The 24,000-nt window shown below is 35.2% G+C and overlaps 4 protein-coding genes and 1 long non-coding RNA gene across 5 annotated transcripts; 1 reads left to right on the plus strand and 4 right to left on the minus strand.

Moving 5' to 3' along the window:
- Positions 1-5,820: 5,820 nt before the first annotated feature.
- On the minus strand, positions 5,821-6,598 carry LOC143537375 (uncharacterized). The gene is made up of 2 exons (XR_013136047.1): positions 6,542-6,598; positions 5,821-6,442 (listed from the first exon to the last, which is right to left on the minus strand). It is a non-coding gene; the product is annotated as an uncharacterized LOC143537375 (long non-coding RNA).
- Positions 6,599-10,742: 4,144 nt separating this feature from the next.
- LOC143537399 (uncharacterized) lies at positions 10,743-16,049 on the minus strand. Its single transcript, XM_077031181.1, has 14 exons — positions 15,647-16,049; positions 13,961-14,927; positions 13,284-13,359; positions 13,048-13,168; positions 12,865-12,963; positions 12,492-12,779; positions 12,297-12,404; positions 12,138-12,209; positions 11,882-11,968; positions 11,703-11,774; positions 11,523-11,612; positions 11,328-11,435; positions 11,173-11,241; positions 10,743-10,975 (listed from the first exon to the last, which is right to left on the minus strand). The coding sequence occupies exons 1-14, from the start codon at positions 15,875-15,877 to the stop codon at positions 10,901-10,903; spliced, it is 2,463 nt and encodes an 820-aa protein (XP_076887296.1). The 5' UTR covers positions 15,878-16,049; the 3' UTR covers positions 10,743-10,900.
- Positions 16,050-18,239: 2,190 nt separating this feature from the next.
- On the plus strand, positions 18,240-19,280 carry LOC143537413 (F-box/kelch-repeat protein At3g06240-like). The gene has a single exon (XM_077031190.1). The coding sequence runs from the start codon at positions 18,240-18,242 to the stop codon at positions 19,278-19,280; it is 1,041 nt and encodes a 346-aa protein (XP_076887305.1).
- A 1,154-nt stretch (positions 19,281-20,434) lies between these two features.
- Positions 20,435-23,145, minus strand: LOC143537414 (uncharacterized). The gene is made up of 8 exons (XM_077031191.1): positions 23,118-23,145; positions 22,923-23,062; positions 22,674-22,838; positions 22,400-22,595; positions 22,277-22,330; positions 22,015-22,049; positions 21,676-21,789; positions 20,435-21,237 (listed from the first exon to the last, which is right to left on the minus strand). Exons 1-8 carry the CDS (start codon positions 23,143-23,145, stop codon positions 20,680-20,682), a joined length of 1,290 nt encoding a protein of 429 aa, XP_076887306.1. The 3' UTR covers positions 20,435-20,679.
- LOC143537376 (uncharacterized) lies at positions 23,046-23,996 on the minus strand. Its single transcript, XM_077031157.1, has 3 exons — positions 23,693-23,996; positions 23,522-23,596; positions 23,046-23,424 (listed from the first exon to the last, which is right to left on the minus strand). Exons 1-3 carry the CDS (start codon positions 23,909-23,911, stop codon positions 23,395-23,397), a joined length of 324 nt encoding a protein of 107 aa, XP_076887272.1. The 5' UTR covers positions 23,912-23,996; the 3' UTR covers positions 23,046-23,394.
- Between the last annotated feature and the right edge of the window lie 4 nt (positions 23,997-24,000).

The following is a 24,000-nucleotide window of genomic DNA, read 5'->3' on the forward strand; positions in this document are numbered from 1 at the left end:
CATTCCCTTAAATGCATCGATCTAGCCAAGGCAAGCTATGGTATACGGGAAAGACAAGGAGGGATGTGTGGAAGCATATGGGGGAGAAGATGGTAGCGGCCAGAGCCATGAGGGAAGGATACTACTAGTGACGGGTGAACCGTAGGGAAGCCGTTAAGCGAGCTAAAAGATATAAATGCATATGCTAAACCAATTAATTTCATGGAATTAGTTTACTACGGTTACTCGTATAATTGCAGGTATGAGGAGATAGAGGATGAAATCACGAGAACGTGGGCAAACACGGCGAAGAAAACGGAGTTGAAACGAGAAACATATGAAGAAAACAAGAAAACGAGAAAGAGCTCCACCGTGGCCCACGGTGTTGACCATGGGCCACAGTCAAAATACCATGGCCATTCTATGCACCGTGGTTGGACCGTGGACCACGGTCCGACGTGTAAATGCAGTTTTTATTCTCCTTTTTAGGTCATTTTTGGGTGTCTTTTCATATATTTTTCACCTGGGAACGATTTTAGGCGAATTTGGGAGTGCAAAACACTATTGTGGGTGATTGTAATCAATTGTTTTGGTCTTTGATTTCTATGATTAACACAATTGAAGTGATTATGATCTACAAAACCATGAGTGGCTAATTTCATTGGTGATCATCTTGGATGTAAGGTTTAATTGATACACTTTGTTATGCTTGAATTTCTAGAATAATAACTTTGCAATATTTGTTTGGTTGTTATGGTGTTTGAATAATTGTTTGTAAATTATTGGTTGTGTTTGATCATAATCCATAACCATACGTTCTTGGTGCTATTGGTAATCGGTATATCATGGGAGGAATTAGGAGTTAATTGATCATTGGGTAACAACCTTGCATTATATTAATCCAACTACTAAGTTCCCTTGTATCACAAACAAGTAATCAAAGATGAACTATGTCTATGTGGTTCTTTCTAGTAAGCATGAACATTGTGTTGATTTAAACCTGAAATCTAAGATGGTCACTTGTTCTTAATCAGTTTATCAATCTTAATCGTTGTTTGCAAGTTATTTTATTTCTTTTTAGTAATCAATTCCAATCAATCAAAATCTGAAATTACTTTTTATGCATTTTAGTTAATTCAATTAGTTGTCTGTTAAAGCTACTAGTAACCACACATTCCAAAAACTCTCTGTGTTCGACACCCACTTACTGCTATCTATTTAGTTGTATTTGGTTTATTTTTGACTGAGTCTTCAACCTCACGTCAACTAGTCGCCATGTTTTTAGCGCCCTGCAAGAGATACAAAAATGTGATAATTTCCAAGTACATGCCCTCATCACCTGACAACCTAAACTCAATTTAATCGCAGTTAGCTTCTCCTGGCCATTCCAGAAATGGGGGATTGACATCATGATGCCTTTTCTCGAAGGTTCGGGAAGGGCCAAGTTCCTAGTCGTGGCGGTGGACTATTTCACGAAGTGGGTTGAAGCCAAGTATTTAGCCACCATCACGTGGTAACAAGTGAAAAGATTTGTCTGGGAGAACCTGGTATGTAGATTCGGGCTCTCGCACTCCATCATAATCGATAATGGGAAACAATTTGCGAATATCCCTTTTCGATAATGGTGTCAACAGTTGAAGATCAAACAAATATTCACTTTTGTGGCACATCAACGAACAACTGGAAAGGGTCAATCGGAGCCTTTTCGAAGGGATAAAAAGTAGGTTGGGAAAACAGAAGCACTCTTGGGTTGAGGAATTACCACACATCTCATGGGCTCACCGCACAGCGCCAAAAATTAGCCATGGAGAAACACCTTTCAGTTTCACATACAGAACTGAGGCCTCGATACCTGCCGAGATTGTGTAAGGTCCCGTTACCGGTAGCCCTACTTTGGTGTTGGATTTACTCATAAACGCAGTTCTAAATATAAGAGTTAATTAAAACTTTACGCGGAACGTGAACTTCAACCTTAAAACATTACATAACTTCCAAATCTTGTCTTATCAAACATTCATAGTCATTTAAAAACAGAACATAGTCTTTTAAAATAAAACATCATAGCAAAATCTTCAGATGCCAACTTCGTCCAACTCTGCCATGTGTCCTCCTCAAGCTACCTGCCTCATTCTACTCACCTGCGTGCATACTAAAAGTCAGTTACGCTGAGTGAGTTCTGGTTAATCATATAATCATACAATACCTTCTTACATTTCATACTTAACCTCTTAACTTTATTTCATACATACATAAGTGCATATACTTTCATTCTTACCTTCATACTTCCTTTACATACATAATCATACGTTTTAAAGAGCCTTTCGCCCTATAACCTCACAGATATTATAAGGGTCTGGTCTCTAACATCATAGATATTATAAGGGTCTGGTCCCTAACATCACAGATATTATAAGGGTCTGGCCCTTAACATCACAGATATTGTTAGGGTCTGGTCCCTCTTCGTTACCATACAACCATACATTTCCTTCGTTTGTTAGCTTTATTGCATTCATACATATAAGCATATACTTTATACTTACCTTATACATAACACTACAACCCGACAGTACGTGACATATCCGAAGATCGTTCACGTACTATCAAGCAATTCTTCATACATTTCACATCATTCACATAAGGCATACACTTATCACTTAGGATAAGTTTATTAACAAACATATCGAGTATGCACACAGCCCCGAAAACATAACACAGAAGTGGGGCTAGAAACTCACCTGAATGCGGTTACGTTCACCGTTAATTGTAATCCCTTTCTTTAGTTGTGAGCGGCTGACTGTATAATAATTACACGTATCAATTAACTATCGCTACTCATATCATCTTTCTAGTCCTAACTATTACCCACAACGAACGAGGGTCCGGGGGCAGCGCCCCTGGCAGCGGGGTTCTAGGGGCGGCAGCCCCTAGCAGGGTCCAAGGGGCAGAGCCCCTGGCTGGGGTCGAGCTGACTTTTGGCGTATCTTTCATTAGGTTTTTAATTTATTTCTCAGCGAACTTGACTTTTGGCGAACTTAATATTAAGCGAATTTAACATGGGCGAAGTTAACCCTAAGCGAACATATGCCAGGAGAAGTTGTCACTAGGAGAAGTTATATATTAGCGAACTTAACCAGCGAAGTTCACACAGCAGCGAACTTATAACCTTAGCGAAGTTGGTTTGGCGAACTTGGCCTGGCGAACTTGGCTTGGCGAACTTAGCTGCAGGCGAGGTTACCTGCAGGCGAAGTTGCCCAGCTGCCGCCTCTGTTCAATCTTAATCCCCCACAATCATATCTGTTTTAACGTGAAATTCTTGGATACGATATTTAACCAACTCGCGATCAATCCTATGGTCATTTTTGGATAAGATTTGGCCCGAAAACGCATAAAGTTGGGACCTTTAAGCTCAAAATGTTCGATACTAGTTTTAAGGGTTCATTTAATTGATCCGCACAGGTTTATGGGTTCATTAGTTCCGTTTTAGCATCAAGTTTAGAACTTTACGTTTCATTTACACCCGATCTATTCTCGTTCTAAGTTTTAAGCCCAAACATTTATAAAAACGTAAACTTTAAGGTAAAAGACATAGCTTTACGTACTCGTTTGATCATGGTTAGCTTGTTTAGGAACTCTAGATCTTGAATAAGACTCGAATAACAAAGATCTAATCACAACTAACGTTTACTCGCTCTCGGATCTCGCTCGTCTATCTCTCTCTCTCCTCGGCCGTATATGGTGTGGTGTAGAATGTGTGTGTGTTTTTGAATGTGTAGAGAAATATGGAAGATGGAATGAGGATTAGGGTTTTAGGATGGTTTAAGGGGTATTTATATCCCTTAAAGCCCATGGACCTAAGGCCCATTACCCTTTTAATCCATCTTAATTAATCCAAGTCCATAACTTTTCTTTATTTAATACTAATTAATAATTTAACGCTCGACTACTTAACGAAATCTTCCTTTATTTAATTTTATACTATTTTAGGATGTTTCAGATTGGTTCACCGACTAGTCGAGTGCAGAAAATGGGATGTGAGAATGAAGATGACCTCAGGCTAAATCTAAATTTAGTTGAAGAGAGGAGGGAGATGGCTGCAAAGAGGGAAGTAGAGTACAAAAAGAAGGTGGAAAAGTATAACTCCCGAGTCACGGAGGTCAAGTTTAAAGTAGGAGATTTGGTCCTTCGGGAAAATGAGCTCATTAGACAAGAAGATCATGGAAAACTGGGACCCCGATGGGTGGGCCCCTACCAAGTCATCTAGGTTTGTGTAAATTGGCTTGTCCCTCAGGACAAGAAGTCTCTCGGACTTGGAACTCCATGCAACTAAGGAAATATCCATAGCTAAACTACTAACTATATATGCCCATGTTAGTTTATTTATCTACTAGTTTGAGATCCGTGTATTACAGGTAATTGATGAAAATTTTAAACTATAACAATTAAGTAGCAATTAAGTGAAATACAGTCAACAAATTGATCATATATTGTTAATACAATTATAATTTACATTAAATTTACAGATATCATATAACTAAGATTACACAAATATGTTACAAATAGGTAAAAACTTCCTTTTACCCTATATTTGTGATTGTATTAGTAGGTATACATTGTTTATCAAGAATCAAAATCTTTAGTCCATGCTTGCTTGTAACTTTTAATAAGGTAACATATAGGTATGCTTATAACTCTTGATATAGCCACATATAATTGTCCGTATCACAAAAAAAGGTTCTCCAAGTACATACCAACTCTAGATAAATGATAATATATCCATGAAAACTTTTAATTGTAAAATATAAAGTCAATTAAAAATTTGTCATACACAGAATATTAATGACAACAAATTTATCATCATCAATCAATTTCAAATTTTAAAGATTCTAAGGATGATTATATCATCAAAGTTCAGGTAATATGATTTTTGAGATAATCATGTTTTTTTTGGATAAATATGAACAAATGTTCTCAAATGACATCATATTAATTGATTAAAATCTATGATATTTTAGGTGTATCAATACTTGATATTCGAATCCTTCCATCCAACTTTAACAGTCAAATGGATTTGTGTTTATTTTAGGCTGAGTTTTGTATTGTTTATGATGTAATGATTGGGAATTATTCAAAAAGCAGAGATACAAACAGTGAAAATGAAAGGATTTTTGGGGCCGCCAATCTTACTCGATCCATTTTAAGCTATACTAAAACAGTAAAATGTATCTATATTAGCTCAAAGCCCCCAACCCATTTTTTTCTTTCACCTGTTAGGCTATTCGTATTTACCCTGTACATATGAAACTAAACTAAACGTATTTTGTTCTCATACTTGTCATACCCCTTTTAAGTTTCAAATGTGAATCGGTTATAAATGCATGGATAATAAATAATTGAGTAGAAATAATTTAAGTTTCAAATGATTGGTTTGTGTTATAAATTGGTTCACATGAAACTAAAATCTGTACAACTGTCTTTATCAAAGACTCCAAACAGTATTCACCCATAGAATCAACGAAATGTACACATAATAAACATGAAATCTTCACACATAAATCAGTTCACATGAAACTAAAATCCGTACGGCTGTTTTTATCGAAGCCTCCAAACAGTATTCACCCATAGAATTAAAGAAATGTACACATAATAAACATGACATCTTCACACATTAATCAGTTCACATGAAACTAAAATCTGTACGGCTGTCTTTATCAAAGCCTCCAAACAGTATTCACCCATAGAATCAACGAAATGTACACATAATAAACATGTAATCTTCACACATTAATCGGTTCACATGAAAATGATAAAAACAAGTTCAAATGTACAAAATGCAAGCAAATCTACTGCATTCAAACAAACAAACTTTAAAATCGGATTACTTGAACAAGTATATTTAAGTAGAGATTGGATTATACTTACAGCTCATACTTTGAAAAGGCATCTAGCCCTTGTGTAGATACAAAACGACAAGCCAAGCACTAAGATGAGGTTAGATTTCATATACCGTCTTAATCACCTACTTAAGAATATTTACTAGCTCACAAGTTTCAAAATGCAGCTCATACTTCCAACAATTTATACCCCCAAAAAAAACATAAAACACTTGTTACTTAAGTCTCAATTACCTTTCCTTTCACTTCTGTCGCAATGAGATAGATTGTATCATCACCACCATCTTTTGGAGTTGAACAAGTTTCATCGATGCAGCATTGCAGGTCCGTATCACTTGTCATAAGAATCCAATCTCCTTCCAAGTCAATATATTCAACCTTATACTGCCCCATTTGAAGTTTAAGCTTCGATTGAATCTCGGAAACAACTTTGGAGAAACTCAGAGCATTCTTAAACACCTTAAACTTGATATTCGAATCCTTCCATCCAACTTTAACAGTCACCAACCTATTTGAATCAACATTCCAACCCTTGCGATTACCTTGCTTGCCACCCATACAAAGATTGAACCCTGCATTCATATATTTAATAAAATATCATTTATTTTTTGTATAAAAAATTATTAATTTTGATTAATAATTAGAAAATATTATTGATAATCAATTATTACCTTTGCAGCCAGATCTTTTGTTCGCCTCACTATCGGTGGTGCTTTCTCCATCAGAGTTAGTTTGACACCTTAAATGTAAAATCCTTTCATTTTAAGAAAATATATATATCACCTTAAATCCATGAACGTACAAGATTTTATCTGAGTTAGTTTGACACTTGATGTTTGCAACCAACTCAATACATCCAACTGAAAAACTCTCGTCTTCTTTTTTACAAATTAGAAACATAACAGAAGTAATCAACTTAAGTCATGCTTTATAGTTGGTTGTAGACTATCCACATGAGTAACACTCTTAGAGTTCCTTTAGGTTGTCAGATTAATGTGAGGTCTTTCGGCGGCAAATGGTTGATTTTCCATAGTCATCATCGCACGTCGGAGATCCCTTGGTGAGAGCTTTCTTGTGGCTATGGTAAAGTTCCAAAACTGGAGTAAAGCATTATCATGACTATGCAGGTTTATGTTGAGAAATAGATTTTTTATGCTTTCTTGTAAGGTTTGCTCAACTGCAATATAACAATAATAAATTTTAAATAAAACACATGTAACACACATTTAATTTTTCATTTAAAAAGAAAACCAACCCGGTAACACATATGGAAAGTGTTCAACTACAGGTTCGTAGTAAAAACATTGTTCGACAAACAACACTTTGCGAAACTCCATCAGCATTGTCAGATAACGCGATTTGTGATACTTTGCAATCTTGGCCTGAGCAGCTAAATATTCCAGAACCTGTAGATGGTTGAGTATGAGGCGCAACTTGAAGCGTTTGGGAGTTGTCAGTCCCGTCTTGAACAATATTAGAAATAGGTTATGTGGAAGGAGGCACAACTTCAAGAGTTTGAGGATTTCGGTCAACCTTGGGTGAGTCGAAATTCGCTAAGTCAAACGGTTGATACTGAAAACAAATAGGTCCCGGGGAATACCCCTGCAGTAAAAGGGTCAAATTTCGGTTGAGGTATCAAATTTAGTCACGTCGGGACTAGGGATGAGCGTGGGACAGTATCAAATTTAGTCACGTCGGGACTAGGCATGTTAAGCTACAATATAACAATGATAAATTTTGATAAAACACATGTAACACATATTTAAATCATAAGAATAATATTTATATTTAGAAGAAAACCAAACCCGTCGATAAAGGTTGTCCTATGCTCCAAACACACATGGAAAGTGTTCACTTTCATATTCATGGTAAAAATGTGGTTCGATGAATAGCGTTTTGCGAAAGTTTGCCATCCTGGTCAGAGAAATCAAATCTTGCAGAGTAGAACATAGATGATTAGAATTAGGTTTTGTCGAGTCTTAAGCAACTTCAAGAGTGAGGATCAAGGTCAATCTCGGGTGAGGTGTCGAAATTCGCTAAGTCAAATGGTCGAGACTCAAGCAAAATAGGTTATAGGGAATAAATCCCTACAGTGTAGGGGTCAACCTCAGTTGGGGTATCAAATTTAGTCAAGTCCTGTTGGCTGGCATTTAGCTGGCATCGGGATTGAAAAAGTGACTGAAATTTTCAAATTTCTAGTAAAAATGGTGAAAGTGGGATCTCAAGGGACCTCATCAAAATTGTTGATACCAAAACTAGAAGGGCAACACAATCCATACATAATCCATAAAAATAATTAGTAAACCACAAACTACAATAAAAAGCCAAAGGTGAAAGAACTTTTGTAAAAAGCATATATACAAAATCAAGTAGTAAACACAAACTGAAATAAAAATCTAAAATCGAAAGAACTTTTTGTGAAAAAAGGATATCTAAAATCAAGTGGTAAGTATATCCAAAATCTTTTCAAATGAAGACAATATATGTAATGGTTGTTTTTATTCAAGCCTCCAAACAAAAAGCCAAAGTAAAAGAAATGCTAACAAAAATGAGAAGTGTGTTAAGCCATAATTAGCGTCTATAAGTTTTTTATATGATATTTTTTTTAAATAAAATTCACCACAATAATAAGCGTTTGTATCTTTAATACGAGTATGATTTTGTTATATAAAAAAAATTACGTCATTATGTTTTTTGCTTACCATTGTGTCTTTTTTGTCTTTTTGTTTGTTAATGTGTTTTTTTCGGCATTGTGTCTTTCAACTGATCATTGTGTTTTTCTTAAATACTAGTAAACACCGTTGTGTAATAATATGTAAATATAATGAAAAATACCAACAAATTATCTAATATATATAAAACACAATGATAAATACATATTACACAATAACCTGAAATGTAAAACACAATAATGAATACATATAACACAATGGTCTAAACCTAAGACACAATGGTAAATGCGTATAACACAATGACCTGAAACGTAAAACATAATGAAATCTGCATATTACACATGACTTGAAAGTAATACACAATAAACATAATACTATTTTTTTCAAATTAAGTGAATGCTGAGCATAATGACTAAAACACAACGATAGGTAGAAAGACAAATATTGAACACAAAGACACAATGATAAACAAAAAACGAACAAAAAGAGACAATGACGTAATATTTATTTTAATTTTTATCTTTAATATGAGTACCAATTGAAAAACGCAATAACCAAAATCTATAACGCAATGTATAGAAAAACTCAATTAAAAAACACAATAAACAACAAAATAACACAATATAAAAAAACACACTAACTTTTTTTTATTTTTATATGGTAAAAAAACATTTGTTATTATGGTAAAAAATTGCTAAAAAATTATCGTATGAAAAAGTTATAGACATTTTAAAATGATGGAAGAATTAGCATATGTCAGCATGTGAAGAGAGAAAACCATCAATGAACTATTATCTTCATGCCCTTCAAATCTAAGATCAATGAATTAAATTTCTTATCATCATATTATTTTTGTTTGTTGCACTTTGTGGTTTAACTTTACCCTAAACTCAAGTAGTAAACACAAAATGAAATGAAAATCCAAAACTAAAAGAACTTTTTGTGGAAAGAGTTCTTTCTGTTTGACTTCTTGTTTGAATTTTTGAATAAAAATAGCAACTACAAATGGTATCTTCATTTGAACCCATTTTAGATATAATATCTTATTGGTTCAAACTGTAGTGGCTGTTTTTATTCAAGCCTCCAAAACAAAAGGCCTAAGTGAAAGAACTTTTGTAAAAAGCATATACAAAATTAAGTAGCAAACGCAAAGTAAAAAATAAATTAGGATTTTACAACAACTGGATATGATATGTATAGTGAGTTACTACAGTCAATTGCCCTAATCCAAGCCCAAACCCAAGCTTCTTTTTACTGCCCAAGCCCAAGTAACTGGTTTTCTGTTTTATGTTTCTTCATGATAGTTAACATATTGTAACTTGTAAGTGTAAGCGGTTTACTAATCCATGGTCTAGTTATGCTTACCATTAGTCAATCATTATTAAATCCGCTTAATAAACAAATTTCTCTATACCTTTGTTTTTAAAAATCTATGTCCAACTATATGCCACAAGTGCCTTATTCAAAACTACTTAACAAGTACTTGGTCAGGTATAATACGAATATCACATAATTTGGTGTGGTTCTTAAACAAACCAGAAATACATGCACCAAGCATGAATCCCTACATGGTTAAGACATGTTTTCTTAGGTCGAGCGGTAATCGAACAGGCGTCTTCTTGGTCCACTCGTCATGTCAATTTCAAAAACTAAAAGACACCTTAAATTATTTCAACCATAAAGATATAATAAGTTAAAACAATACACGGAACTAATTTATCTATTAATGTGGATTTGCAATTTAAAAAAAAACAAGAGATGAGAAGTGATTAAAAAACGAGCAGATGAGATTTTAAAGGTTAAAATTAAAATATGATCCAACCATCCACCTTAGGCATGTGGTATGCACTAGGAAGCGTCAGGGATGCTGAGGTGGAGCCCATGAGACCATTGGAACCCCTCTCCCCCCCCCTCCTTCTTGTAACTAGTGACGGGGTGCAAACGACCACCCTCGCACCGGTAAATCAACCGTTCCGTCAATCAACTATTTTTCTTTTCTTTAACCATTCTTTTGGTTTTTAAACAATATAAATACATGGAATGATTTAAAATGAAGTATAACATAGATTGAGTGGTGTGATTAAATGATTGAGGAAAAGCTAAAATAACACTAATGGAATGATGGAGAATGATCGAGAATGGTGTGTAATGTATAAACTTAGAATTTCATATCATTGTTACATTTTTCTTGAAATAATTTGGATTTACTCCCGATTTATATTTGTGTGGACCACTCATCACCTCAATAACCTCCCATGCACATTATAAATACTTTAGTTTAAAAGGCTCATACACATCAACCCATCTTTTACCACAACAATGATCATACAGACTATACAAGAACCATATGGGAATCAATCACTCAACTCTATTGGCACATGTTAAGATCACGGATTTCATCTCTTCTTTCCCCATCGATGTCTCTACAATCACCTGTCACAATGACAACAAACTTAAGACGTTTACTACATTTTTCGAGGTCTAAAACTTTATACTTTCACACTTCCGCAAGAATTTTCCTTATAATTGTTCACCAGGTCCCACCAATTTACCGCTAACCAATGGGACCGGGTTTCAAAATCGAGACCTTTGATAAAAGGCCTTAAAGGTTACAAGTAACTTATTAATACCTCTTGTACTTTGTTTCCTGCTCGTGCAAGCAATTTATACTCGTTCTCAACCGCGGACGCCATATAAACCTACACATAATTCATAATGCGTAGTTTAATATGAAATCCAGACATTTTAGGATCACTAAATGCCAAAACAATATAAAAAAAACTACCTGAAATGTTGGTGCCAAACCCGGGCTCAAGAAAAACCGACCTTTCTTTACTTGGTCAACTCCTTTGTATTGTTGCAGTTCTTTCACAAGTGATTCAACTTCGGCCCACTGTACAAGTTATATGTGGTATGCAATATTCATCAAAAGTTATTTGTGCATTGTAATATGATATAAAGAAATTGTAAAGATAAAAACCTCCTCATTGAGTTGGGCTGCTTCTAATCTACCACCCAAGTTAGCTTGATCACCAACAACAGCCTCTAAAGTCTCGATCAACGGATCTGGCTGTCACAAGATTATTATTATTATTGAGTTTTTTTACTATCTTAACTTCTAGATATATGTTTGATCCAATAAATACAGAGGGTAGATTACCGTAATTTCCTTTAACGATAGGAATATACGTTCAAGTGAAAAATCTAATTGATGAACCTTCGCTTCAACAATCTATGAACAAAGATTATTATTATTACTAGTGTAATTATTGAGCATGTCAAGAAATTAGAATTAATTGAATATGAAAATGTTATTTAACAATACAACACGCAAGGTACCTGCCCGATTTTAAAATGAGATATGATGTCCAAAGTATCATCCCACGACACCTCAGTTTGGTGAATCAATGCAGGTACTCCTTCAACCTACCAGATCAAAACCATGGGTCAGAAAGGCAAGTGAAAAGACAAGTTTACCCTTATTAATACAAACATTACTTTCAAGGTTTGTTAAGGACAATAATGTTTCTTTTTGGCTAGAAATGAAGACTTTTAGTCGAAAATTAACTTTAGTGGTAAACAAAAAGATTAATACCTCAACGAAAATACCATAATAAGTAATCTTTTTTATACAACACTTCACAACATCTCCAACATTAAGCTTTGCCTGCACAAGTAGAGTAAAATACGAGCTTAAATTATACTAGTATTATAGTTTCATAGAAAGAATTCAAGAAACAAAAAAGAATCTCACCATGAGATTTTTCTTTCTCTCAATCGATTCATCCTTCTCTTTCAGTTTTCCAGAAAATATTAATTTGTTTGTGTCTCTATCCGCTAAGACCACGTTCACCTTTACCTTCTGCAACAAGAGTATCATAACTATTTTTGTTATTATAAGTTTAATAAACTTTTAACGATTTAAGTAAGCATCTTTGTTGATTCAAACCTGACCAACAAATGATGACAAGTATTTGAGTTTTTCATGGTCATAAATTGCAAGAAGGTCCTCAAGTTTCATATCAGGTGATATTTCACCCTCGAACTTTTTAATATCTACGGTTGACTCGGGAGTTGACTTGCTTGTTGCATCATAGCCTCCAACAACACCTAGACTTTGTCTATACATAGCAGGATCCAACCCTTTCTTTCTCAACCAAGACTCGAAAGCTAAATACTTCCACTTGGTGGCAAGATTTCGGTAAGGCAAAAATCCGATCAGAGAACCAAAAGACGCCTACACAAAAAAGGGCAAAACGGTAAAATCACCAAAAGGGGAATCCCCAACATAAAAAGATTCAAACTTTATTATCAACACTTACAAAAAACCCCCGAGTGCTTGAGTTTATGAGTTCCACTTCTTCCCTTCCTTCTGTTTTCAACAAATCTTGAGCTCGTTTCCAGTCGGTATCTTCACGACTCTATAGAATGAAATATTTGTGAGAACTAGCAGAGAACAAAGGGTAATATTGTCATTTGACCGTATCAGAAAATCAGTCATGCACCTTCAAAAGTGGTGTTGTGGGTAAATTTTCAATGTCAATAGCATTGTCATAAGGTTTTGGACTTGGTGGGCTTGAAATCGGTTTCTCAATCTTTGGTGTATCTTTGACAGGTTGATCTAATCTATTATATCACATCAACGATCAAGAAGTCAAACAAAAGAAACGTCAACTTGTTCATAATGCAATCAATGCCCAATAAAATCACAATTAACATCATGTAGAATAGTTTAAAGTACCTTTTAGGTGGTCCTCTCAAGGTGGCTGCAATATCAGGATCAGAACCTGACTCGGTTTGCTCAGAAGGCTGAGATCCTTGAGAAAGAACAAATATGTGAAGATGTAATAGCGTGTTAATGAAAACAAAACAGCATTACACAGCTTAAATTGTCATGTATGAGAATTCTTGTTTGTTGACTATTCAAGAAAAGTCCTGCTTTGGACAATACTATAGGTGGCAAGAAAGGGGTAAGACATGTTGGGTAACAGGTCAAAATGGGTTCAGTTGAAATGGGTCATTTTCTAGTACGGGTCAAACTAACCTGAAACTCTTGTTGTCCACTTTTTACATCTTATTATGAATAAATATTGCGTCAATTATGATTGTAAAATAAGATTTTTAAGACACTTATAATCGATATATTTGAACAAAAGCGATATTGGAAGGTTCTACGCATTAAGAAAACACGTCTCAAGTCAACCTATTTGAACAAATAGTTGAACAAAAGCAATATTGGAAAGTTCTACGCATCAAGCGATATTGGAAGCTTTGGGTGGCTTTCAACCTGTTTGACTCATTTCTCTTTTAGCTACTTTTCTTAATTTGGCCCGTTTGGGATTAAAACATGTCTCAAGTCAACCTAGTTATTACTAAATGGGTCAAAACTACAACTATATAATAAATCACCGGCATTACCAGTTGAATTATCATCCTCGTGACCATTCTCTTGTAACTTCAAAGCATCCACATTTTCCCTTGATTCATTTTGATCTCTAGAATCTTGATTCACCGCAATACCAGGCTTTTGTAGGAGAAAAAAATCTGTTTGGATTTCACTTTGACTTTTACTATCATCATCCACAACTTTTGTTTCTTCTTTTTGCAACAGTGGTTCGGTCCTGGGCTTTTGCAGGAGTGAAACATCTGTTTGGATTTCATTTTGACTTTGACTTTCACTATCATCATCCACAACTTCTGTTTCTTCTTGTTGCAAAACTGGTGCGACCCCAGGCTTTTGCAGGAGTGAAACATCTGTTTGGATTTCACTTTGACTTTCACTATCATCATCCACAACTTCGGTTTCTTCTTTTTGCCCAAATGGTGCAGGCTTCCTCACCATTGTCATATCAGTAAACCGATTTTCTTCCTCTTCTTTGTTAACTTTATACGAAAAATTTGGCCTCGGTTTCATTGAGGTCAAACCATCATCCTCATTAAAAGTAGTTGGTTTCCTTAATTCAACATTCGGCACACTTGGCACGGGATTACTGGGAGCCTTAGCCAAGGGCTGATTTGGTCTTTTTACTTCGGGTGGTGCTACCGGTTTATCATTTGTTTCAAATTTGACTCCTTTTTTCGGTACGGGCCGGGTCAAGTTTAGCCCATCAGATGAATTGTTTGTTTCAAATTTGACCCCATTCTTGGGTACGGGCCGGGTCAAGTTTAGCCCATCAGATGAATTGTTTGTTTCAAATTTGACCCCTTTCTTGGGTACGGGCCGGGACAAATTCAGCCCGTCAAGTGAATCATTGGGCTTTTTTCTAATATCTGATACATCAAATGGGACCTCCTCTATATCATTAAATGCTTTAAGACCTTTCTTATTGTATAACTTCTCGATCTCCAAGTAAGACATTTCTGGATTTGTTTTTCTACCGATTATCTGCACAAAAAACAGAATTATGGACAAAAACTGTGGAAGTTAGTCATGTTGTGAGAGTAAAGTTTTAATCTTTTCTCAATTTGCAAAAAGGGTTTGTTTACAACAGAAAGACAAGTATGATGGTTTGAAACATCAATAACTCCTCTATATCATTCGGTGTTTCGGTTAACAAATTATATCGGCTAGATTATAACATGCATCACTTTACATGGTCCGTTTTTCTTAACACTAAAAAAAGTAGAAATGGGTGGCAATGCGGTTTAATTCCAAGATTAATTAGCATGACAAGTGTACTTATCATGCCCTTCGAATAGTACCTAAATCAAACTAGCCTTAAGATTCTACTTCTATTTTAAGGATTCAACAAAAAGAATGCCAAAAAACTAATCACTTACAATAAAAATGCTATCTTTTTATCTTATCAGAATCATCTACACCAATTTCACAATTTCAACAAATTCTACTTTTGCTTTCAAAATTTTAACTAAAATGTCAAGAAACCAACCCCTTAACTTCAAAATTACTAAAAATCAAAACTTTGACCAAAACTCAAATCAAATCCACCTCAAATTCTTCAAGAATCCCAGTCCCACTATCAAAATTCAACTAAAATCTCATACAATTGTCAAAAAGACTCAACCTTTTTTACATATTATCTGTTTACTTTCACCATTAAATGCACAACTTTAAATAAAACAACTACAGAGAGAGAAATGAACCTTAGCAAGAGTAAGTTTAGGGTCTTCACCAATCAACCTCCCAAATTTAAGCTCCATTTGGTCATAACTGTCAAAATTAGGCTCATCTTTAGCAGCAAAGGCTGCAAATTTCCTGAGTCTTTTGTGATTAAAAGGAAGGCTTGTATAAAATTTGGTATTATTGTAACATGGGATAGAGAACCTGAATTTAGAAGTGGTAGTGGTGGTGGTGATTAGGGATAAAGACTCCATTTTTATTATCAAGAAAAAGGTTTCACACTCATCAGATAAGCCCTTGAAGATCAGTGTGTTTGTGTGTGAGGAAGAGAGGTTTATCCGTTTCTCTGTTATGGGTGTTTCTTGGTTGTTATTATTGGTGCTCAGTGGTGACGAGGATGCTAAAGTTTCAAAGTACTACAAGGGTTGAAATGGTAATAGTCAAAAGTTCAAGTCTTGATTTGCAATTTTTTTTCTGGATTATTAAACAATTATTCAAATCATTTATTTAGTTTTTTAAGAGTGTTTGGAACTAGAGTCTGTCTTGTAATGTCAATCGTCCATATTATTTTTGAAGTTTCAGGTCTGACACGTCTAGAAGTACTATAAAGGAAAACTCATCACCGTGGATAAAACTCTTAGTGTTAGGTTTCGAACATGAGGTCATAATAAATATCATAAGCGTTAACCTTCACCGCATGTCATTTAGTTAGTAGCCATGCACATAAACTAAAAACAAGCAAAGCGTGTTTCTGTCCGGTTACTTCAATTTTACTAAACGAAATAAGAAGGATAATTAAAAGCACACACAAACCCATCTAAATACACACAACCCTAAGGAATTAAAACACATTGATCATAAACTAAAACATATTTATCATAAATTATGCACTTGATCCTTGATCCACATGAACTAAACACACCATGAACTAAATCATAGTCAAATTATTTTACAAATGGAATAAAATGAGAAGGATTTAAAGTCACGTAAAAATACTCATAAAAAACTCATAACTCAATATTTAATAAAAAACGAAAAAGTAAAAACTTAAAAATGTTTTCACCGTCTTTCTTGTTCTAAAAAAAAGACATAGTGGTGAGTGAAAAAGATCATTATGTCTTTTTGTTTATAATTTTGTTTTGTGTTTATTTTTGTCATTGATTGTGTCTTTTTTCATTGGCATATGTCTTTTTTTCTTGATATTGTGTTATATTACTCAGCATTGTGTTATATTTTGCGATCTATTGTGTCTTTTCTTAGTTATAATTGTGTCATGTGTTCATTTTCGTCATTGTGTTTTTGATCTCGGCATTGTGTCTTTTCATTGATTTTTTTAACGGGAATGGTAGTGAAAAATTTTGGTTTTAAAATTTTTTCGCTTTTTATTTAAATTATGAGTTATGATTTTTTATATTTTTTTGAATTTATTTTTAAGGGGATTTTTGTGTGGTCACAAATCCCTCTTAAACTTTTCATTTTTGTATTCATTTGTATTTTAACTTTACCCCTAAATCATAATATGCCAAACATCATGAACTAAAACACAATATGTCGGTTTTCTCTTTTGAATTGTAACATCTCGGATTTTCATATTTGTATTCGTTTATGTTTAACCCCACTCGGGATTGTAATTCGGATCTTTTCGTATTAATGAAATATTGTTTATGTTAGTATTTAACCTCGTCTAACTTAATTTATATCCTCGTAACTTTCAAACTCGTCAAACAACCATTAAAAACCCCTAAAATTGCTTAAAAATTCATTTATAGAGTACATGGGCTAAATATGTAAGAAATCAAAATTTTTATAAAACTGGCTCAAGGTGTCGCTTGACGAGGCTCCCTAATCCTCCCCGCGTCACGTGGACAGCGACCAGCAAAAGTTCGTTCTTGACTCATTTATTCATTTTCAATGTAAATCATTTCTATTATGACTCTCATGAAAATTAAGCCCCGAGGTAATTCATTTGATGTTGTAACTTGTCCAACTTCTTTTCCATGTCTCAAGGTCAACAAAGTAACATAGATCACTTGTTTTTTTTTTCTTGTTTCGTTTCGTTGTTTTTTTCAGTTTCGGTTAATTTCTCAGGATTTTTTTTTATGAACGACGATAACAGATGAAACATTTTAGTTTTTTACTTTTTTCGTTTTTATTTATATTTAAAGTTATGATTTTTTTATGGTTTTTCTTTTTAATTTTTTTAAGGGATTTTTTAACTTAATAACCCTACCAAGATTAAAAAACAAACAATAAAAAATATAACTCAAATATAAAACAAACATAAAAAAATAAAAATAAAAAGTAAAAAAGCTAAAACGTTTAGTTCGTTTAAAAAAAAATTGACCCGAAACCCGTTTTGACCCGTTCCGACCTGGACTTATTATAACCCGAACCCGTTTCGATCCAACCCAACCCATTTGCCACCCCAGCCACAAATTATAATCAGGCCGACTGCCGGTCGAGCTACATCCACCTTAACTTTGTCTGAAAACTCAAACCAAACGGTTACTTCTTACAACCCCTTTTCACTTTCTTTAATATATCATTCACCACTCTCTCTACAATTTCCACACCCAAACCCAAACCCAAACCCAAATTCAACTCTCAAGGTCAACAATGGCGGCGTCTGGCCACAACACTCCGACTGATCATATCATCACTGCAACTCCACACCACCTTCCCGCCAAAACCCTCAACCCCGTTTCAAATGGTTTCCAATTATCACAACCCCAATTCATCAAAACCCACCAAAACACCAAACATTTCATCTTACACTACAAAAATGGCAAATCACTTTACACTCTCCCATTCAATTACCACCAACAACCACCCACACTGCTAACACCAACCCAACTTCACTTACCATTCAACCCTCATCTCGACATGTTCACATTCCTCGGTTCTTGCAATGACCTGGTGTTGGTGTCCGGCCATGACGTGGACGGTGGCCATACCTTAATTGTTTTAAACCCTAGTACAAGGGTGTTTTTCGAAATACCCGAGTCGGGTTTCGATATTGTTGATGAGATGAGGGAGATTCATATTGTGTTTGGATTTGGTTATGATTGTGTGAAAGATGATTATAAGGTTGTTACTGTCTCGTTTTATAATAATGATGAGGCGGTTAATGATGTTGAGAATGTTTTCGTGCATGTTTATAGCCTTAAGACGGATGAATGGCGGCGGGTGTGTCGGTTTCGTTATGATCATACTTGCGGGAAGCGGAGTTCGGGTGTGTTTGTGAATGGGTTTCTTCATTGGATTGGTGTTAAAGATTGTGGAGAAGATTTTGTACGTGTAATTGTTGCTTTTAGTTTAAGTGATGAGACGCTTAGTGAAGTGGAGTTACCCGAGTGTTGTAGTGATGCGGGTGTTGAGGTTAAGAATGGGATTAAACTTGTTACGGGTGAAAGGCTTGTGGTGTTTGTGGAAGGTGATGTTTGGGTGATGAAGGAGTATGGGGTGGTGGAGTCTTGGACCAAGGTTGTACTTGATGGAATCGGTGCTGTTGTTGTTGATCGAGCGGTGGTTTTTTATGAGAATGGCGAAGTTGTGGTTGTGGGCGGCGGGGAGATGGTGGTGTATGACATTGAAGGACGGTTGTGTAGACGTTTAAATACTAACAAGTTTGAAGTTGGAGGTATATGTACGTGTTGAAATCCTTACGAGCCCAGTGTAGGGTGTATAAACTTGATATAATGTTTGTTACAATGTTAGTTTGAACATGCTGTGATATATGGAAATATCCTTACCCTTTGGTAAATCTCGTCTACTTTTAGCACAACCTTTAGTCAACGTTTGTTTGACCATTAAAAAGTGATAGGTCCAGGAGCAAAGTCGTCTTTTCACGTATAAACCTAAAGTTAGTGTATATTGTTCTATGAATATCATTCATGGTTAATTTGTTGAGGCTACTAAACAATTTTGAAGTAAATGAATCTCGTGGCTGGTACTTACTATCATTGTGTGTGTTAGATGTTATTGCATTCTTTTTATTGTTTACGTGACATGATTTTTGTTCCATTTGCTATGCTATGGCATATCACAATGAAAATGGTTGATAAACCTAATTCATGCATTAGATTATGTGATCTTCATGTGCTAATTTTGGTCAACATTAGTCGATTGCCAATTGTTAACATGTTTTCAACAAAAAGGTAATCAACTGTGAGTTAGTGTTGAAACATGCTTTGCATATATATTTTGTACAAGTACTTAGAAGGTATCCTAAGGTTAATAACAACGTCTCACCCATTTCCACTTTATTTTAAAAAATAAAAACTACTTTGTACATTAAACACAAGGCAAAACAATAAAATTGACAAATGCACCAACAAAACACATCAAGAAGCCAGCAATCCTTTAATCAATATCGCCTCGGGTTACCTCCTTACAAGGATCCTCTACCTCACCAACCGAAAACAACCAAAATGAAAGGAAAAATGGTAAAAAAAAAAAAGGAGGGAAATGGAACTGCATTGACCAACATCTACTGAAGTCGTCGAGAAATATCACGCTTCAACATTTCAATAAATTCCTGCAAATCCACATACAAGTGAATCAAACTTAATATTCTTAATTAGTACAGACTGAATCGGGCCGGGCCTCATTGGGTTGGCTCACAAACACTTTTGTCCATTTCTTAATTTACAACTATTGTGTTAATTACGTTACAAAGACAATATCTCTACATAAACAACCTAAATTTGATTTAGGAGGGTGTGTGCATTAAAAACTAGCTACACTTTATGATTTGACCCGTTTGACCCGTTTAAGAAGACTTACCAAATTGACCCATTAATAAGTAAACGAGTCGAATGTGAAGATGCTAACCTGAGCAAGCTCCTCTTCCGTACATAACGCATTGATAGCGTTTTCGTCATAAACGTCGTTGCGTAAAGCAGCAGCAGTTTGAACCACTGATGAGAATACTTCTACAGGCGGGTAATGTTCCATTATTTTCTGGGCTGCGTTTTCAAGGTTCATCTACATACATGAACCAGTTCACCGCATCAGTCCAATAACATCAACGCAAACCATGAATCAATAAAATGATTTATGATGTTTTAGAACAAACCTGGAATTCACTCTTTCTTTCATTTTTATTCATACTCTTTACACTACTGAAACGTCGACTTAGCGAACCTTTTCTAGAAGGCGCCGGTTGAAGCTTATTTGGAATCGAACTTGAACTTGAACTTGTGCTTGTACTTGTACTTGAACTCCCACTATTGAGAGCTTGAGAAACAAATGGCATCATTTGTTGAACCAAACTTGAAATATCAAGGTTGCCACTGCCACCTCCACCAGGCCCACCCATGCCAGCCAACATACTATTTACATCTTGATTACCATCCATCTGTTGAGCAATCTGGTTGACTGAGTTCATCATTTCCGGGTTTTGAGCGAGTTGACCCATTATATTCCTAAAAAAGTCTTGAGATCCGGCCCCGTTTTGATTGGAAGCAGCACCAGCCAAAATATTATTTAAAGCGGGATTTTGCATAATTTGATTCATGATGGCGGCGGGATCCAACTGGCCGCCAGCAGATGGTTGGTTTTGATTAGCAAATGAAGTAGAAGCGCCGCCACTATTTGTCTGTCGATGTCGTCTCTAATATCACATTTTGTAGACAATTTTAGTGTATACATTACTTGTCTAAACAATTGCATGGCAATGGAAAGCTGATAATTAGAGCTGTCGTTCATTGGCTCCCGTTTTGAACTCAAAAGTCAAACCGAACCAGAAACCGATAGTTCAGTTTGCATTTTTTAGTTTTACCATTTGGGCTTAAAAATCTGGGGTCGAAAAAGAGGCCCAAAATGTAGACTTTGGGTATGCAACTTTGGGACTAATTTCTTTTTTTTTTTTAACTAAAATGTAAATTATTATTACACATTTGGACCAAAATTTTTGGCCTACACCATTTATTAATTCCTTATAAATAACTTAAAATCATTTATTTTGTTCGGTTCTGTTTCTGCTTGATAGCAAAACCGAAATCAAACCGAAAGTTCGATTTTTACAAATAGAAATGGAACATGGGCCTACCTTTGGTTGTAAACCTCCCGGACCGAGTCCTAGGGGAATGCTGTTTCGACTGGATGAAGAACCACCTTCTGTTTCACTTAGCGATTTCATTCTTGTGCTACTAGCTCCTGCATCCTGTTATAAGTGGCATTCTGGTAATTATATTTATGGCTAGTGGGTCAAAATCGGGTCGAGTTGGCCCAAATACTCTTTTACCTTTTAAAAAGTAATCTAAATTTTGGATAAAAAAATAGTTTTCCATTTAGCAAACCTTTTTATTTAACCTGTTTGAGATAGAAGATAACCCAAATCGACTACGGACCAAAACTACCACATCTAGAAACAAACATAAAAGCGTACTGTCCGAACCTCTGGAAGACCAGCATCTGCTTGGCCTGGATGAAAAATAACAAACTTCAACACAAATTCACAAGCTAAATTAATTAAAAAATTGAACTTAACATACTAATTATCAAACATAAACATACCAACAGAACTCTGGTTTCCACTTCTCATGTTATCAACAGCTCCTCTGGTAGCTATTATCATGAACAATAATCAAAAGTTTCTTGTAAAACAAAAATACTTTTCTTTTTTATAAAAACAAGTAAAAAAAACTTACGGTTTATGTTAGCATGCTCTCCTAGGTTTGATTCGACATTAGTTGCCCTTGGACCTACTCATATGAATGGTATAAGAAAAATATCATGATTACATGAGTAGTGGTTAGGTTTTAGTTACTGACCAGGATGGATATGTATGTTAAGATTTCGTTGACCCGCTCCAATTCCAACAGGACCAAAGGGCCCATGGTTCAATGCAGGATTAGCACCACCACTAAAGAGAGAATTAGTTTGAAGAGGAAACGGTTGAACCATAATAGGATTAGGACCGGAAGGAGATATGTAAACAGCAGGCCCCGCGTTTACAGAAGATTCAGCCTGAAATGTTTACCATAAGTACTTGTAAACAATAATATTTATAAAACTATATCATTGAAGAAATATCTAATAGCATACGTGTGACTGTCCAATACGCAACGTCAGCATTGTACGACCTAACTCTAACAAAAGAGCACCCAAATGTTGCATAGCAAGCCCAGACCGCATTGCTTCGGTTTGAATCTCGGCTCTCACTGTGGCATCACTAAAACCCTCCTCTTCCTCTAGCCTTCTTGCTATATGCTACAAAATTACATAATAAAATTTTTAATCTAACTATCATTAAAAATATGTTAATTAGACCATGGTTTAGAGAAAGGTAAGTACAGATAAAGAATCAATAGCTGGCCCACTAAGAAGACGTTGTGCTTGTCGCATAACAACTGCAAAGCTGATAATGATGGCAAGCCACGGGCATTGGTGGGTTAACTCTACAGATGGGAAGCCTTCCGTACTATCTAAAAGTCCTAAAACAATATAAAGATTGTATAGTTAAGTTAATAAGAAATTAATAATTCTTACTTCTGTTTTGAGATAATGTGCGGTCCATGTGGTTCATAAACTCAGAAAGCGTGTATAACGACTCGGGAATTGGCTGCAGGTGAGTAAACATATACCAAGTAAGGCTGTGTAGAAAATACAGATAAAGTATGGCATATCAAAATTCTCCCACAAAAAATTAGCATAATATAAGAAAGTTCAAAACGTGTTTACTACCATAGTAAGTGTAGGTACAGCTGGCACTGCTCCCACGAGCATTGATTGACGAGGACTTCTAGGCTGGGACTGGTTTCCGGTTTCATTTCCATGTGCAACTTGCACGGGAATACTAAACTGAAAACAAGTAGACAGTCAACATATATCAAGTTATAATATCATTTAAATGCACACAACTCATCATGAAACTAAGAAAGACCATAACTCACCTGCATATGTGGCTGTGCAGCACCACCACCAGCAATTAGGCCTTGTCCAAAGAAATTAAGAACAGCCCCAATCACCTTGAACGGAAAAAAAATAAATTTTAAACTATAATATTACACCATAAAGCACATTAATGCTTGCTTTATAGACAACAATTTTGAGAAATCGAGAACCTGATTAACATCTGGAGTGCCGCCTTCGTCTTGCTCTCCAATACCAAATGTCCCAAGAACTACACTATGTGAAACATGCCCGACACGAGGATGTGTACCAGTACCATTATGATCTTGTCCTGGGATGAAAATCATAAGTTTAACTTTCTGGAAAATTAAACAATGTAATGCATACGTCATCACATGTATGTGTGAGAGGCAAAAGGAATAGACATACATAGTTTACTTTTTTGATCAATGGTTCATATTTTAAAGTATATATTTTTTAATTACAAATGTTTATGTTATGCACAAAAAAAAATCCATCA

Source organism: Bidens hawaiensis, unplaced genomic scaffold, assembly GCF_021521415.1.
Source record: "Bidens hawaiensis isolate Kalapana, Puna unplaced genomic scaffold, B.hawaiensis_p1.1 tig00011186_1, whole genome shotgun sequence".
In the NCBI taxonomy this organism is placed as follows: Eukaryota; Viridiplantae; Streptophyta; class Magnoliopsida; order Asterales; family Asteraceae; genus Bidens; species Bidens hawaiensis.

Bases quoted from the DNA above. Each gene is read 5' to 3' on its own strand.
- LOC143537376 (XM_077031157.1), bottom strand. From the start codon at position 23,911: ATGTATGTCTATTCCTTTTGCCTCTCACACATACATGTGATGACGTAT. The intron at 23,597-23,692 runs GTTCTCGATTTC...TTTCCGTTCAAG, and splicing joins GCACTCCAGATGTTAATCAG to GTGATTGGGGCTGTTCTTAA. The intron at 23,425-23,521 runs GTGAGTTATGGT...TTTTCAGTTTAG, and splicing joins CTGCACAGCCACATATGCAG to TATTCCCGTGCAAGTTGCAC.
- LOC143537414 (XM_077031191.1), bottom strand. From the start codon at position 23,145: ATGGACCGCACATTATCTCAAAACAGAA. The intron at 23,063-23,117 runs GTAAGAATTATT...ATATTGTTTTAG, and splicing joins CACATTATCTCAAAACAGAA to GACTTTTAGATAGTACGGAA. The intron at 22,596-22,673 runs GTATGCTATTAG...TAAACATTTCAG, and splicing joins TGCGTATTGGACAGTCACAC to GCTGAATCTTCTGTAAACGC.
- LOC143537413 (XM_077031190.1), top strand. From the start codon at position 18,240: ATGGCGGCGTCTGGCCACAACACTCCGACTGATCATATCATCACTGCA.
- LOC143537399 (XM_077031181.1), bottom strand. From the start codon at position 15,877: ATGGAGTCTTTATCCCTAATCACCACCACCACTACCACTTCTAAATTC. The intron at 14,928-15,646 runs GTTCATTTCTCT...TTTTTTGTGCAG, and splicing joins CTAAACTTACTCTTGCTAAG to ATAATCGGTAGAAAAACAAA. The intron at 11,436-11,522 runs GTTTTTATCTTT...TAACTTGTACAG, and splicing joins CAGCCCAACTCAATGAGGAG to TGGGCCGAAGTTGAATCACT.